The sequence below is a fragment of the Protobothrops mucrosquamatus genome, unplaced genomic scaffold (genome assembly GCF_001527695.2).
Source record: "Protobothrops mucrosquamatus isolate PMUCROS unplaced genomic scaffold, P.Mucros_1.0 scaffold_36, whole genome shotgun sequence".
Lineage (NCBI taxonomy): Eukaryota > Metazoa > Chordata > Lepidosauria > Squamata > Viperidae > Protobothrops > Protobothrops mucrosquamatus.
This window is the reverse complement of record NW_015386112.1, coordinates 340,411-356,693: the sequence shown is the minus strand read 5'-3', so window position 1 is coordinate 356,693 and position 16,283 is coordinate 340,411. Positions and strand designations below refer to the sequence as shown.

Sequence of the window (16,283 nt, the reverse complement as noted above, 5' to 3'; positions counted from 1 at the left end):
TTTAAAAAAGCTCATTGGAACATTTTTATTCAATCAGAATTTCAACAACTTTCTCTGATTGCTGGGTTTTACTTTTTCGATAAGATATAAGAAAAGTCTCCTTCAACAAAATATCATTCCTAAATTTTCTGTTGAATCTGAAAGAAAAACCTCTTTGTCATGTTGCTGGTTACTGACTAAAGAATTACTTCTATTGATTGCCCACTTTTGAAACCTAGTGTGTTGACTATTCTTGAGAATAGTAGGATCTCATCATCTACCAAAAACTATTTAAAAAATTATATATGTTGTGACAATCTGTTAAATCAATAGTTTTAGGCATTGTGTAAAAATAGTAACTCTGTCATCTATAAATTCCATTAGGATCTTACCATCTCTTGGTTAAAATAATGAAGATTAACAACCCCTTGAAAATGAATATTAACCACTATCTTCTATCACCAAGTAAAAGAACCAACAGTTGCACGACATTCCAACATACTTTCCAACAATTTGTTATAACTCTTGCAATTCCTAAATGTGAAACCTTTCTGTTAAAATTTATAAAAAGCAGAATTTATTCGCTTAAAATTAAATTAAAAGTAATTTATACCACCTTTCTAAGAACAACCAAAGAGCTATTTTAAGCAATATAACTACAATTATTTGAATTTGAAAATCTCATGCATTGTTCCATCTACTTTTTACTCCATGATCATGATTCTATTCACATTTTTTTATTTTTCTTTCTGTATTTACCACTAATGGAATTAAAAGAAAGCAAAGAAGCAATTACCAGCATCAAAATATCAGTTTTAAAGAAAAACATTAAGAGCCTACCACTGAATTTAAACTACTTTAAGTGTTTTAAGGTTAAACTAAAGAAACAGTGCTATACAACCAAACCCTAACAACCTCTGCCTCAACTTCTTTGTATTAAAACCTACAATAGAAAAAAATGACATGAAGATGCTACAAAATGCTAATCATTTCACTATAATCTATTAAACTTTCTAAACCTCTGAGAAATACGTAACTATCCATCTCAGTCTTTTGTTGTGTAACTAGTAATTTTGTTATGAACAAAAGATATCTTGGAACAACTACAAAAAATATTAATAAATTTGCCTTATAAAAACCACTGCAGATCAGACTGTAATTTTATAAGGAATTCTATCTTAAGAATATCATGGGACTTCATTTGAAAGCCCACTATTTAAAAAAAGATCCCAAAATATGTTTTGAAAGAAGAAGTTTCAAAAAATACCAAGTCAAAGCAAATACACGATGCAAATCACATGTGATCAGGAAGCTTCCTTAAGCTATACAGTACAGCTATACAGAACAGAACAGAACAGAACAGAACAGAATAGAAGTCTTTATTGGCCGAGTGTGGTTGGACATACAAGGAATTTGTCTCCTGTGCATAAGCTCTCAGTGTACATACAAGTAATAGTGATAAATCATGATCATAAATAACATAAAAATACATTCATCATAAATCATAAAATATAACACTTCATCATAAATCATAAAATATAACACTTCATCATAAATCTTAAGTTAGTGATAGTCATAGAATACTAGTTAAGCAAACAACATTAATTATAGTAGGTTACTAAAACAATATAAATTGTAAGATACAAGCAACAAGGTTATAATCGTAAGAAGATAAGGATAGGTAATAGGAAATATGAGAATAGTAATACAGCTCTGCTAAGTAGTTTGACAGTTTTGTAGGAATTAGTTGTTAAGCAGAGTGACGGCATGGAGGGAAAAACTGTCCTTGTGTCTAGTTGTTCTAGTGTGCGATGCCCTATAGCAGGGTTAGGCAACCTTGGCTCTTTTCTGACTCCTGGACTTCAACTCCCAGAATTCCTAAGCCAGCATGGCTCAGCTTGGAAACATCTCCCTTTCCCCTCAGCATGGCTGGCTCAGGAATTCTGGGAGCTGAAGTCCATGAGTCATAAAAGAGCCAAGGTTGCCTACCCCTGCCCTATAGTGTCGTCTTGAAGGAAGAAGTTGAAATAGTTTATGTCCAGGCTGTAAGGGTCTGTGGCCTGTATCCAAACTCCAAATTTATAATTCTCTTTCAAATCACCTCCTAAAGGTAAAATGCAACTTTATCAAGAATGAATGCTAAACTAAATCCCTAAATGAAGAGCAGATTACCAGATACGCTCCTGACCCATAAATAAATACTGAGTTCCTTTGAAGTTTGGCCTATCCTCTTTGATCTATCCAAGACCTTTTGAAATTCTGACCTTCAACTGTGGGTGTTGAACTCCTTTGAAATCCTTGCTGCCTAAGTAATGAACATACAAAAAGCCTAAAGATGGAAGAAGGAGTGCAACTGTTGCATTTTATGTTTCCAGAAAATAATACATGGACATATGAAGCTGTATGAAAAAAACACTATTTGAAATAGAATCTCTGCTTAACGCTGTCCATATATACACTGTATATATATATTATATTATACAGCTAAGATATTGCAATGGAGTTTGGGCTGAACAAATGTGCCATCCTTACCATCAACAGAGGAAAAATAGTGAAAAATTAAGGAATCAAGATGCTTTATGGTAATAATATCAAAGTCTGGATGAAGACAATCAGTATAAATACCTGGACATCCTTCAAGCTGACAACATCAAGCATACTGAAATCAAGAAGAAGGATAGAAGCAAATATATCATAAGAGTAAAGAAGATCTTAAACTCCAAACTCAGTGTATGAAATACTATCAAGGCAATTAACACATAATACACAGCTGGAATAAAATAAAATAAAACTAAGAGGCCTGGATAGAAAAGCCCAGAAAAATAATGAATCATACCCTTTATCCACACAGTGATTTTGATTCTACTTATCCAGGAAAATAGGTGGGAGTGGAATGTTGCAAGTACACCAGACCGTTGAAGAAGAAAAAAGAGCATTAGAAGAATATCTGATGAACAGTTAAGAAGATGCACTGAAACTAATATACCATGAATTCTTATGGAGTACTGGAGAGACCAACTGGCCTACAAGAAAAACTAAATAAAGAACAGAAAAAAGAAATGGCAAGGCAAAATGTTACAACACATGGCAAGTATACTAAAAAAAAAAATTTAGCAGGCAGAGCAGATAACAACAAAACCTGGCTATAGCTAAGAGCAGGAAAGTTGAAGAAAGAGACAGAAGGGCAAATTCTGGCTGCATAGAGCAACCCTTAAAGACAAAAGCATACAGAATCAGAGTTGAGAAGACAGCAATAGATAGCAGATGATGCCTTTGCAAAAAAGCTGAAGAAACAGTAGACAATCTACAGCAATTAGTTGCTGGAAGATCATATGACTAACTGCAGGTAAGACTATGACAAATTAGCAACAATCATGCACTGAAAGATCTGTTAAGAAATGTCATTTGCCTTCAAGCAACAACTGGTGGTACCATAAAATAGGCAAAGTAATAGAAAATGAAGAAGTTAAAGTGCTCTGGAACTTTAGATTTCAAACAGACAAGCACCTGCCACAGAACACCTAGACTTAACAACTGTCAACAAGAAAGACAAAAAAAGTCATAAGATCAGGTGGATTGCCAAGCACCTTAATTTTACTGATGTGACCATAGGTCCACTGCAGCAACTTCTGTCAACACCATAATTTCAGTCACTGAGCAAATGGTCATAAGTAGAGGACTACCTGTAGCATGCACCAAACATCTGATAAAGAGACAGAAGACCAAAAACTACAATGAAAGCAGGGTCATACACAATTTTTGTTGTTCCAATGTCACGTTATCCATATATTAGGAGTGGAAAGAAATGTAATTTGATCTGCATTTAATATGAATCATTCTTATTCACTCTTGAACAAACAAGAATCAAATTATTTTTTGGTTTCACATTTTCTCTGAGTAGTTATTCCATCGTTAGATTTTAAAAATATATGAATGTATTTTTCCACAAAATGGTGAACCGATACTTGTAAGCCTGAAATAAACAACATTTAACACAAACACTCAAAGATATTAGAAAGATATAGACATTCACAAATCAAGCTCAGCTCCTAATGACTATATTAACACTTCTACACAGTTGTCTTGCCAGTGATATGGAAGTGATTAGCTACTGGCTTTTTTCAAGGTTTTTTTTTATTTTTATTTCCAATATACATAAGGACAACTCAACATTCTGAAGAGAGAGACAAGTTCCCTGAAGATAGGCTCCAGCATGAGCCTAAAAGCTTGACAGAATAAACCTTTAATCCCGGTGACCAACTCAGATTGGCTCCTGCAACGTTATCCTGGGACACATAAATTGGTCTTTATTCACAATTCAATACTGAATGCAAGAATGTTTCTTTCCATCAGTTGCAATCAAGCTTAGTATATCAATTAAAGTTTTAAAAAGGTTCAGGTATTCATATTATTAAGAGGACTTAAGGAATACTTCTCCCGTTCATAACTTAATATAACACATATGTTTAGCACAAAATGATACAATTCAGAGGAAGTCAAAAGGAATCTGGAGCAACAAATTTTCAAAAATTCAATATAATAGGTGAAAGCATTCCGTAGTGACTTGGAATGAAGAAGTTGCAAGCTGTATTAGATTATGATGGAATGCAAATTAAATGAGTTTCAGAAGTGCTGCCGCAGGTAAAAACAAAAGGAAAATTAGAAGGAAGTTCTAAGATTTCACCAATAAGCTGCCCCCTTTTATTTTACTTTGAAGAAAAGTCATGTTTTCATGTGTTCATGATTATAGTTAATGACTGCTGTAGAGATGGGCCAGGGCCAAAGCCATATACCCGATCAGCTTGAAAACTCCAGGAGAGATTTGGCTTTGAAATGATTTCCTTTGCCTCAGGTCTACATGGAGAACATTGTAAAGCTAACACAGCAGCTGCCCACTGAAGATTTGAACTCAAAAAGTTTAAACAGATAAGAAATCTTGCTTTCACAAATGGCTATATTAAATAATATTATTATTATTATTATTATTATTATTATTATTATTATTATTATTATTATTATTATTAAAAAAAAGTTGGAAGGGGCTTTGAAGGTCATCTAATCCAGCCCTCTGCTCAGGCAGGAAATCCTATACAATTTCAGACAAATGGCTGTCCAATCTCTTCTTAAAAACTTCCAGTGTTGGAGCATTCACAGCTTCTGGAGGCAAGTTGTTCTACTGTTCTAACTGTCAGGAAATTTCTTCTTAGTTCTAGATTGCTTCTCTCTTTGGTTACTTCCATCCGTTGCTTCTTGTCCTACCTTCAGGTGCTTTGGAGAATAGCTTGACTCCCTCTTCTTTGTGGCAGCCCCTGAGATATTGGAACACTGCTATCATGTCCCCCTCGTCCTTCTCTTCATTAAATTAGACATACCCACTTCCAGCAACTGTTCCTTATATGTTTTAGCCTCCAGTCCCCTAATCATCTTTGTTGCTCTTCTCTGTACTCTTTCTAGAGTCTCAACATCTTTTCTACATTGTGGTGACCAAAACTGGGTGCAGTATTCCAAGAGTGGCCTTACCAAGGCATTGTAAAGTGGTATTAACAGTTCACGTGATCTTGATTCTATTCCTCTGTTAATGCAGCCTAGCACTTTGTTGGCTTTTTTGGCAGCTGCAGCTACATACATATAATATAGTTGTTGTTGTTGTTAATTGCAAAGTCTTGTCCGACCCATCGCGACCCCATGGACAACGTTCCTCCATGTCTTCCTGTCCTCTACCATCTTCTGGAGTCCATTTAAGTTCACGCCTACTGCTTCAGTGACTTCATCCAGCCACCTCATTCTCTGTCGTCCCCTTCTTCTATTGCCCTCAATCTTTCCCAGCATTAGGCCCTTCTCCAGTGAGTCCTTCCTTCTCATTAGGTGACCAAAGTATTTGAGTTTCAACTTCAGGATCTGGCCTTCTAAAGAGCAGTCGGGGTTGATCTCTTCTAGGACTGACTGGTTTGAACGCCTTGCAGTCCAAGGGATAGTATAGTATATCCTCTTAATACAGGACACTGCACCTTCATTTTATGAAAATTAACTTAAATCAATTTACAATAATTATAATGAGCACCAAAGCAGTAAGGGTGATATGAATAATCTATACAAGAGAATATCAGTGAGGTCGTAAGAGCAAAGTACATCCCCATTTATATTCTGAGACTCTGGCAGCTAAGTATTTTGCTTCTGTGCTGTCAAAACCTGACCAATGAGAAGATTATGTCAACATATGATCAAAATAGTGAGAATTTTGTATGCCCAGAAATGGAAAGATTTGATGCTACCCAATATGGAGAAATGGTTGGTAAGGTTGACAGATATTGTTGAAAATGATAAATTAATTTCTTTGATAGAAAATAGACATTATCTACATTCACTGCTGACTGGAAGCCTCTTATGGACCTTTTGTGTAAAAATGGAAAAAAAATGAACTTGTGACTTATGGTTTTGACGATTAGATAGAATAGATAATACAAAGAAGAGTAATGTGATGTAGTCTTAGAGATTAAAATATATTTGTACTTATAACTACTGTGAACAATATCACAAGCTACTGCTTTTTTTTCTATTTTTCTTACATTTTTTCTTTTCTTACACTATTTTGTTTTATTTTTCTCTGCTTACTACCTATTAGTTGGGTTTGTTTTATCTATTTCTTTAAAATAATAGAAATTATTTTTAAAAACGTGGAAGTAAATAGCATTCTGTTAATTGTGATACACCAAAACCTGACATTTTTTTGAAATATCAAGTGTAAATGAAAAACAAAAGACATATTAACTAGGTAAAATTTATATTAACAAAGACTTAATATTTTAATTTCTTTCTGACCTCCAATTAATATAGTAAGATTTCCCTATGTTATTTCTCTACAAGTCATTTTATTCATGTTAATCTGTGTTAATTTTTTCATTTTATTTCCATTTCAATTTCATTTTTCATTTCATAAATATGCAAGGAATCCAAGCGTACCAAAAGAAGCATCAGAAAAAATGCATTTTTAATTTTCTATATGTGAGCAGCTAACTAGGAAAAGAGTTAATATTAAAACTTATGAAACTTTCTTTTTTTTTAATTGAAAATTTTATAAAATTTTACAATATAAATCCCCCCTTCCCCAAACCCACCCTTCCACTCCCCCTCCCTCCCCCCTCACTTCCCAGAGCCAATCACAGGGTTGACAATAAAATAATCATACTCTAAGTAACATTAATCAACTATTAAGATAACATATCTATAACCTCCTTTAACTCTCTTTTAGACAAATATACAGTTATTAAAGACAATAATAATAACATCACTTTAATAATTAAAAATAGTACTAAATAAACTATTCTGACCTTTATACAACAATTACTCTAAAATTCACTCAAAAACCAAATGATATTTTTTGGTCCCATATTTACGCTCAATATAATCTATCAACTTATGAAACTTTCTGTTGTGTTGATTAACTGAAGTCTTCAAGACTCTGGTATCATATTAATATAGTTTCTCAATATTGAAAAGTTTAAAAGCACTGAAAAAAATATCCAACCCATGAACAGATAATATAAAAAGCTATTATTTGGCTAGAAAGTTGGAACAAGATTTATCTACATATTTATTCTGAAAGAATATAGATGAATCCCATAAAAGATCTTACAATGCCCATGTTTAGCTACTTAACACATAAAGAAAATATTCTGTTGGTACCTTCACTTGTGGTTTTATCATGTGAATAAAATATGATCATCTATTTAGTAACCATTTTGTAATACTGCAATAATAGCATCATTGTTAGATGTGGTTATTGTCATGTGGAGAGCATACTGGATTTAACATTTAATTGCTAAGTTGTATCAGAGAGAATGGTTTAGATTTATACTGTTTCATTAAAATGTAGAACAGACTTGAACTAACAGTTGCTTTGAAAATCCACTGTGGTTTTGCAGAAACTCCAAACTGAAAGAAAAAAAAGTTTGAAATCCCAGTTTAATGAAAAGCAAACACTGCTGAATTTAAGCATGGTGTGGAAATATGCATAAGCACTAGACTTCCAACACTGGTAACCTTCTCTATTTTAATGATAAAATGTAGTGAAGGCTTTTTATTCATATCATTATGATTTTTTTTTTAAAATGGCTACTGTTCTGGTTCAAGATTTTTTTAAAAAAAGAGAAAACAGGGCTGCTTTTCCAAATCTCATTAGTCAGCAAAGCAGATAAACTACACAGGATTGCAGATGGGAACACTTTTTTGTAGAAGAATCATACCAGAATCAAATTAAAGCAAAGATAATACAGCACCAGGACATTTCTTGAATTCTAATGCAACCTTGAACATTCAGGATGAAAAATCTATTCAGATTGTAATGCTTCCTGATTTCGTGAAGCCCCTTTATTTTATGCTGTTCGTGTAGCCTTCTCAGAATATCAGCATTCTAAAGAGAAAGCAGATTATATAAAAGCATAACAGAGTTCGTAGTCTTTCTGTTTTTCTAACTCCTTGAAATTAACAGATTTTAAGAATATTTATCTGAATGTTTATCTTAAGTAAAATGATTTTAAAAATTATTGAAACTAAAAGGTTTACGTAATGTAAAATATATATTTTGTGCATATTAATCTATGTGAAAATTTAGTGATGGAATGAATATTGCAGAATAATATGGAACATTTCTATCCCTTGATCCAGCCTATTAGCCAATATCTCCATCAGAAGTACTCAGTTCTGCTTCACCTTCTTTCTCTTGAACATACAGTAAATGAACATAGCCGAATGTTTTGAGGTCTTCTGATATATAAAATATATCAGATCTCCACCATCCTATGTTTGCATCTCATACTTTTCTTATCCAATGCAGTTTTATTTCTCAGTATTAAGTTCCATTCTATTGATTTCAGCTCATAGAGCCCAGATATTTTTTAATCTTCTCTCTTATTTAAAGTATTAGTCTCTTCTCAGTGCTGAGGAGAGTATGCTTTAACCTCCTCATTCATACTGACAAAAATGTTGAATAGCACAGAGCCAAGACAGAACCTTTGGCATTCTACATTTTACTTCCCACCAAACTAAGCGGACTCATTAATGAGCTCTCTTTGAAAATAGTTATTCAGTCAACTAATATATCATCTACCCCAGAGATCCTCAACCTTTTGGGCACCAGGGACCGGTTCTATGGAGAAAGATTTTTCCATGGACCAGAGGGGGCGTGGCTTTGTGTGCTACCTGCATCCCATGGATGGGGCTTCGCTTGTTTGTGCGGTCCAGTTGCTGGCATGCCGCAGCCCGGTGCTAGTCCATGGACCGGGGGTTGGGGACCTCGATCTACCCCATATTTACCATTTTATTCACGTATGCACAAGGCAGTCTGACAAAGACTATTCTATGACATGCCAAAGTAATTCTTATAAAACAAGGAGTTAAGCTTGATCTTGCAAACACTTTTGTGACAACCCCATGTTGGCTCATGTTAACTGCCATTTGTCTGAAATGGTATATAGGGTTTCCTGCTTGAGCAAGGGGTTGGACTAGATGACCTCCAAGGTCCCTTCCAACATTATTGTTGTTGTTGTTGTTGTTGTTGTTGTTGTTGTTATTATTATTATTATTATTATTATTATTATTATTATTATTATTATTATTAATAACTCTGTGTGCATATCCAACTGCTCATAAACATGTTGCTGGATAATCTGTTCAAAAAATACAACCATTTTAAGTATGCCTGTTTTTTATATATTTATAGCTGTTTAATTAAGTGCTGTACATCACCCAGAGTCACTTTCATGTAAGACTGGCAGCTATAAAAATATGACTGACAAATAAATGAGGAAAAAATCATAGATTTTAAACAGACAAAGCTACAGTTTCTTTCTCCTTATTCCCCAATTTGAAGATAAGGAAGTAATCTGCAGACCTCGTTCTTCACTGACCTCACCAGTCCTCTAAGAGTCCTTAAAGATTATTAAGAGTAGTTCTGTAGTTACCTCCAGTAGTTACTTCAGTATCTAAGAAGATAATTCATCTATCCCAGGATACTTTGATGTACATTAATTAATTACATTCTTTTCTTATCCTCTTCTTGTCTTCCCTAAACTACAGTTTTTCCCCACCCCGGCCCCACAATGATGACACAAGAAGATAGATGCAGATTAAAAATTAAAATATTCTGCCTCCTCAGCACTATCCATTATCAAATCACCTTTTTCCCTAGCAATGAACTATATGCTCTTTGTATTTCCCTTTATTGCTAAAATATCCCAAGACTCTTTCTTGGCTGTTTTTGGAATATTTTACAAGCCACCAGTCACTTTGAACTTTAGCCTTTTTTTATAGGCAGAAAGAATGACCTTGAGGGACAGGAGAAAGAGTTACAACCAAGACAACAATTAGATAAAACAAGTTTTTTTGATAGTTGAGATAGAACTGTAATATAAGAAAATGTCTCAGATAAGATTCTCCTTAGTTCTTACAAGGATAAAAGGAAAGGGGAAAGAAGCATATTCAGACTTGCAAGGTTTTTTTATTATTATGTCCTTATAATAAATAGTATTGGCCTACATGACTTTGATTTCCTCATCTGGTCTACCTCAAAAGACTAACATCAATCTTGCAAGTCTGTCAAAGAACTTTTTTGTCTCACCTCTGACTACTTTCCCTGTTTGCTTGCTAGCTTTATATAAATAACATTGAAAACAATACAGTATCTGGTGGCAGTTGTCAAATGTTATTTTCTGGACTTACTGAGAGTACAGAAATGAACTTACTGAAGATAATGTTCCCAGTGAGTATATTTAACTGGAAAGGATTGATATTAGAAGCTGTTGAGTGACCAGGTAAGAGTAATAGGTTCTTTCCAAACACGGGATCTCAGAGTCCTAGTGGACAATAACTTAGATATGAGCCAGCAGTGTGCTGCAGCTGCCAAAAAGGCCAACACAGTGTTAGGCTGCATTAACAGAGGGATAGAATCAAGATCACATGAAATTTTAATACCATTTTACAATGCCTTGGTAAGGCCACACTTGGAATACTGCATCCAGTTTTGGTCACCACGATGTAAAAAAGATGTTGAGACTCTAGAAAGAGTACAGAGAAGAGCAACAAAGATGATTAGGGGACTGGAGGTTAAAACATATAAGGAAAGATTGATGGAATTGGGTATGTCTAGTTTAATGAAAATAAGGATGAGGGTGGACATGACAGCAGTGTTCCAATATCTCAGGGGCTGCCATAAAGAAGAGGGAGTCAAGCTATTCTCCAAAGCACCTGAAGACAGGACAAGAAGCAATGGATGGAAACTAATCCAGGAGAGAAGCAACCTAGAACCAAGGAGAAACTTCCTGACAGTTGGAATAATTAACCAATGGAACAACCTGCCTCCAGAAGCGGTGAATGCTCCAACACTGGAAGTTTTTAAGAAGAGACTGGACAGCCATTTGTCTGAAATGGTATAGGGTTTCCTGCCTGAACAGGGGGTTGGACTAGATGACCTCCAAGGTCCCTTCCAACTTTATTATTATTATTATGTTATCCATCAGAGTGATCAAGGCAATTAATCAGGCCAGACATAAGACTGAGATATATTTAAGATAAATCTCCCAGAATATCTATGGTTGGTTTGTTAGGATCCTCTCAGGTACCTCACAAAGGAAGATATTCACCATAATCACAAGCTTTTGAATTCTGGGACATCCCCTTTCCTTCAAGTATACTAATGTATACTAGAAAAAACCACCCTGTGATGTAATGATGTCTTGAATACTCCTTAGACCCAGAGAGCTAAGACCATGCAGATAACCTAAATTACCCTGGGCCAAGGAAACATGCAATGAAATAAACCACTATAAGCATCTTGTTCACATTCTCAGGCTGCAAAAGGTGAAACTATCTCCTGAAACTTGGACAAGATGGTGCATGTTCTACTTCATTAATAGCACTAAGATAGCTGCTTGTCTATCAGGCAACTTAGTCATCCTTCATTATCCACTAAGGGAACAAGGCAAATAAAGAAGATAACAGAAACAGACATCAAAAGCAAAGTGATTTTGCTTACAATATAACATTGCACATAAAACAGAAAGTTCTACTGTAAAACTTTTTAGTTGCATTTCAGTCCACTGTAATGTTGCCTCCAAATGAAGAAACTAAGTTTGACAACACTTTGGATTTGTCAGATAAGAAAGAATGATAGGAAGACTGTAGGATGCCTATTGTTTTACAATCTAAACAAATCAAGATGGACACATACTTTCATTGTACATATTCCTATACCATTCTTTTTATTTAAAAGATAGCAGTGAGAATGGGACAACAAACAGGACAAAGACAAACACAATTCTTCTTAGAAGAAAGCAAGAGCATTACAAAGAACTGTTACCCAAGTCAAGCATACACAAGACTTATTTAACAATTGCCACAGCTGTACACATCTACAAATCATGAGCAAGCCACATATATGTTCAATTCAATCTTTTTCTGTCATGTCCCTACTATGCAACATGTTCAGACAAGTGAAATGAGACCTGGCAAAATATAAGCTCATATATATTTACATGTGCATCTATCTTTTATTTACAAGAAAAAAAATATACACATTCAACTCATTTTAGAACACAGTCAACTCTAGATTTCTTTGATTATGATGTCTGCCAAGTTAGGCATGACAATATTGTGGTATAAATTAAGGGCTAAAACTGTTTGTTTCTGTTGTTTTCATTCTGGTTCAAAGAAAAAGGGAATTATTATTATCCATCTGGCCTTACCCTCTTTCAGCCTCCCCAAAGAGTCTTTACTTTGCTACCTTTCTTTTTCAAAAGGACACTTGTGGAAAGCAAGTGCCAAATGTTTCTAGTCAGAACATATTGTGAATGTATGAAATTGAAAATGAGAATTAATCACAATAAAATATTTTCTCATATAATCTATTCCTATACCTTTATTTATAAGAAAGCTTCTTCACTTCAAAAGACATCTTCTCATACTTATAACTTAAACAACTACTGAAAGCTACAGCAGAATGAGATTAGTAAAATAACTAAATTTTAGATGATCTTTTATGATAGTGCCTATTAAGAGTGATCCATCTGTAGTGGCTACATGTTTTGGCAGTTATTTTGTCAAACTTTCTCTTTCACAACGTGGGATAACTGTAAAAAGTTTTACTCCTCTGCAATCTGCCATACATATCAGGATTCCATCTGGTGGGACCACAACTTACTCTTTTACAAAAAAAAAGTCTTGTTTTCTCTTTATCCAGCTTTTATACTCCTTTCACAAGAATGCCCAATCTTCTCAACCTAAACCAATCCAAAGTAAACACTATTAAGAGGGCTGCTTACAGATGCACTAAGAACGCAGCCTAACTTTGCAGAGTGCCTTTTAAAATTAAATACACACACATGCAGAATAACATCTACCCAAACCAAAATGGTTATAATTTCATCTAAATTCATTACCTGTTTTTTATCACTGCAACTCTGATAAGTGTTCTACTTTAACTTAAGGATTCTATAATTAAAAAATCTGTAATTTGGCAGGTTGAATGTCATCAGCCCACCAGTTAAGTAATCTACTAGAATTCTCAGATATGTATGGCAAGCTGCAGTAAAACGTTTTACAGCTATCACATGATGCTCTATTATAATCTATAATAATCTTAAATCAAGATTGTTACTGCTTTCTTTTTCTGCATCCAGTTCACTGTAAGGTAAAGTTCCAGTTAATTTTACTATATAGCCTACTTCAAACCTGAGCTCAGCCATGCGTTCACCAGGTATAACTTGTACACTATTACTACAGGTAGTTCTTGCTTGACAATGACAATTGGGACTGGAACCTCTGTCACTAACAACTACTACATTCCAATACAGTCAATCTTATCACAGTATTTTCCAAGCTTTTATGTTAAAACTCATTGTATGTTTTACTAACAACAAAATATAAATACTCACATTCCTTGGATACTTAATATTAGCTTCCCACTGCAGCCTTATTCTCTGGGGCATCATCACATCATCCTGAAATAAATGGCATTCATTACTGAATCAGAAAGAAAATCCATCTGAAACAATTAACTAGAAAAGACTATCAGATCAATGGTCATTTTCTATACTAAAGTCAAAATTACAAGGACCCCTTAGGATGCAAGAGCTGGAAACATACCAGATACTAAATTATTTGAAAGCTGGCCATCAGAATATTAAGATTTAAATTGGATTAAAATTAAAAGTCAAAAATCAAAATTTCACATTAGACATGAAGTGTAGTGCCATTTTGTATTGTTTAAAAATAATAAACAGATAATAAAAGATTTGATTTTAAACAATGAGAAATAATAGAAAATGAGAAAGGAACAACATTGATGCCTGAATTACTAGCACTATTTTTCTATAGCACTTTTTATTTAATGATAGTAGAGCAGTTTATATCAACAGAATACAGACATAAAAACATTAGTTTAAAAATTAATGGAGTTAAAGGTTGGGCTAAAGGAAGGAATCCTTTGCATCAGGCCTAAAACTCATCTGAATAAACTAGCACAAATGAAAAAAATAGCTTATCTGGGAGCAGCCTGCCATAATTATTTTTAATGGGGAACCCTTAGTAGAAGAGTTCTGCAATAAAATTTCAAATTACTCCAACATTCCAGTTTGTACCACAACCCTCCTTATACTTTGTAACAGTTAGAGAAAGAATAGCATGCATAAGTTGAAAAAGATGAAAACACAGATGAGGTCAATGGGATAAAACGAAATAAGCAGCCAATGCAAACTGTAGAAATAGGTGTACTATAGCATTAATCTTCCATCAGTATGCTAAGTGAACAATGGCAGGACAACTCCACAAAAAGCTTACCACACTAATTTGGATGAATGGTTGCTATGGCAAGCATCATTGCAGACAGGAAAAGTTGAAACTAGCAAACCAGCTAGAACTGAAGACGGGAATTCTTAGTCACTATACAGAACAGGTTACTTAATTATCTGTGTGTCTCATCTTCGCAAACTTTGATAGACTTATAAAAAGGCAAACTCATTTTCATTAGTTTTGCTACTGTTTAAATGTCCACCAAATGTGTTTACATATAAATGAAATTACATGGGAGAAGCATTTTAGGGAATCAAAGCCACTTCAATCTTTTCCCCAAACCTCTACACCACCCATATACAGTATGTGACTCCATCCATGTTGAGTGTAGTTCTTGTCCACCAAAATGTTGCCACAACTCCACTACAGCTATTCTCTGACAAAGATGGTTCCAGGAATATGCTCAGGCCTTAATCTCAGCTTGTATACTCCCTTTTCGGATTCCAACAGAATGAGTTGGAATAGACTTTGTGGCAATCAGAAAGTGAAAGAAAAAATCTCAGGAACGTAATAAAATACAGCTTTAGTAAACATGTCCTCATTTATTTTTCCTTCATGGATAAAAGAGGGCAATGTTATCCCACTGCTTCATTACATCAGAAAAACATTTTGATTGCTGAAGCAAATGTAATACCGTGTTTCTCTGAAAGTAAGATCTACCCCAAAAATAAGCCCTAATTTTGGAGACAGGCACATGCCTAAAAATCAAGCTAGGGTGGGTGTGGAGGGGTAGAGCTGCCCCACATGCCCCGTACCTGCTTACCATTGCACCAGGCCTCCCATGAATCAACACCTGCCTTGTCTTGCCGGTCCACTTCTTCTGCGGTCGCATTTCGCCATCAGAGGCCTTTCAGAAAGGCCGCTGCAGCTGAGAACCGAGCTACAGATTCAATCCACAGCTCAGTTCTCATTGCAGAGGCCTGAAATGCAGGCCAGAGCACCATTCTCAGCTGCAGAGGCATTTCCTTAGGCAGCAGAAGAAGTGGGCCGGCTGGGTGGGGCTGTCGGTGCTACCGCTGCAAGGTGAGACCGTGGAAAAGACACCACCCCCGAAAAGAAGACCAAAAAAAAAAAAAAAAGACCAGGTCTTATTTTGGGGAAAACATAGTACTATATGGAAGATTCTGAGAGGAAGTAAGCTACCAACACTGCCAATCTGGTACAATCAGAGAATGTTTCAAAGAGTATTTCAGTTTAGACCTGCCCATATGCTTCAGGAAAAAGGTGTTGTTCCAAGGATGATTAATGTCTTCAAAGGATTCAGAATCCTTACTTTAGAAACCTTTGCAAGAGTTAAGTCAGGAACGTTTTTCTGATTTTTCACCTTGTGGAGTTACCAAGTCTGTTTAACATTTGAATAAAATTCTAAATTTGTTCAAATTAAAATTAAAATTTTGCAGCTGACCTCAGAATTTGCACCTCTTATTTAGATAAGAAATAAATTGCTGCCAGTATTAATATAT

The 16,283-nt window shown here is 34.8% G+C and overlaps 1 protein-coding gene across 1 annotated transcript in view; it reads right to left on the bottom strand.

Annotated features, from left to right (window-relative positions):
* B3GNTL1 (UDP-GlcNAc:betaGal beta-1,3-N-acetylglucosaminyltransferase like 1) overlaps positions 1-16,283 on the bottom strand; it is a 136,809-nt gene that overhangs the window by 103,417 nt on the left and 17,109 nt on the right. Inside the window, exon 5 of the mRNA XM_015810214.1 lies at positions 13,905-13,970. Coding sequence (XP_015665700.1) covers positions 13,905-13,970 — 66 coding nt within the window. The remainder of the gene's footprint in view (positions 1-13,904; positions 13,971-16,283) is intronic.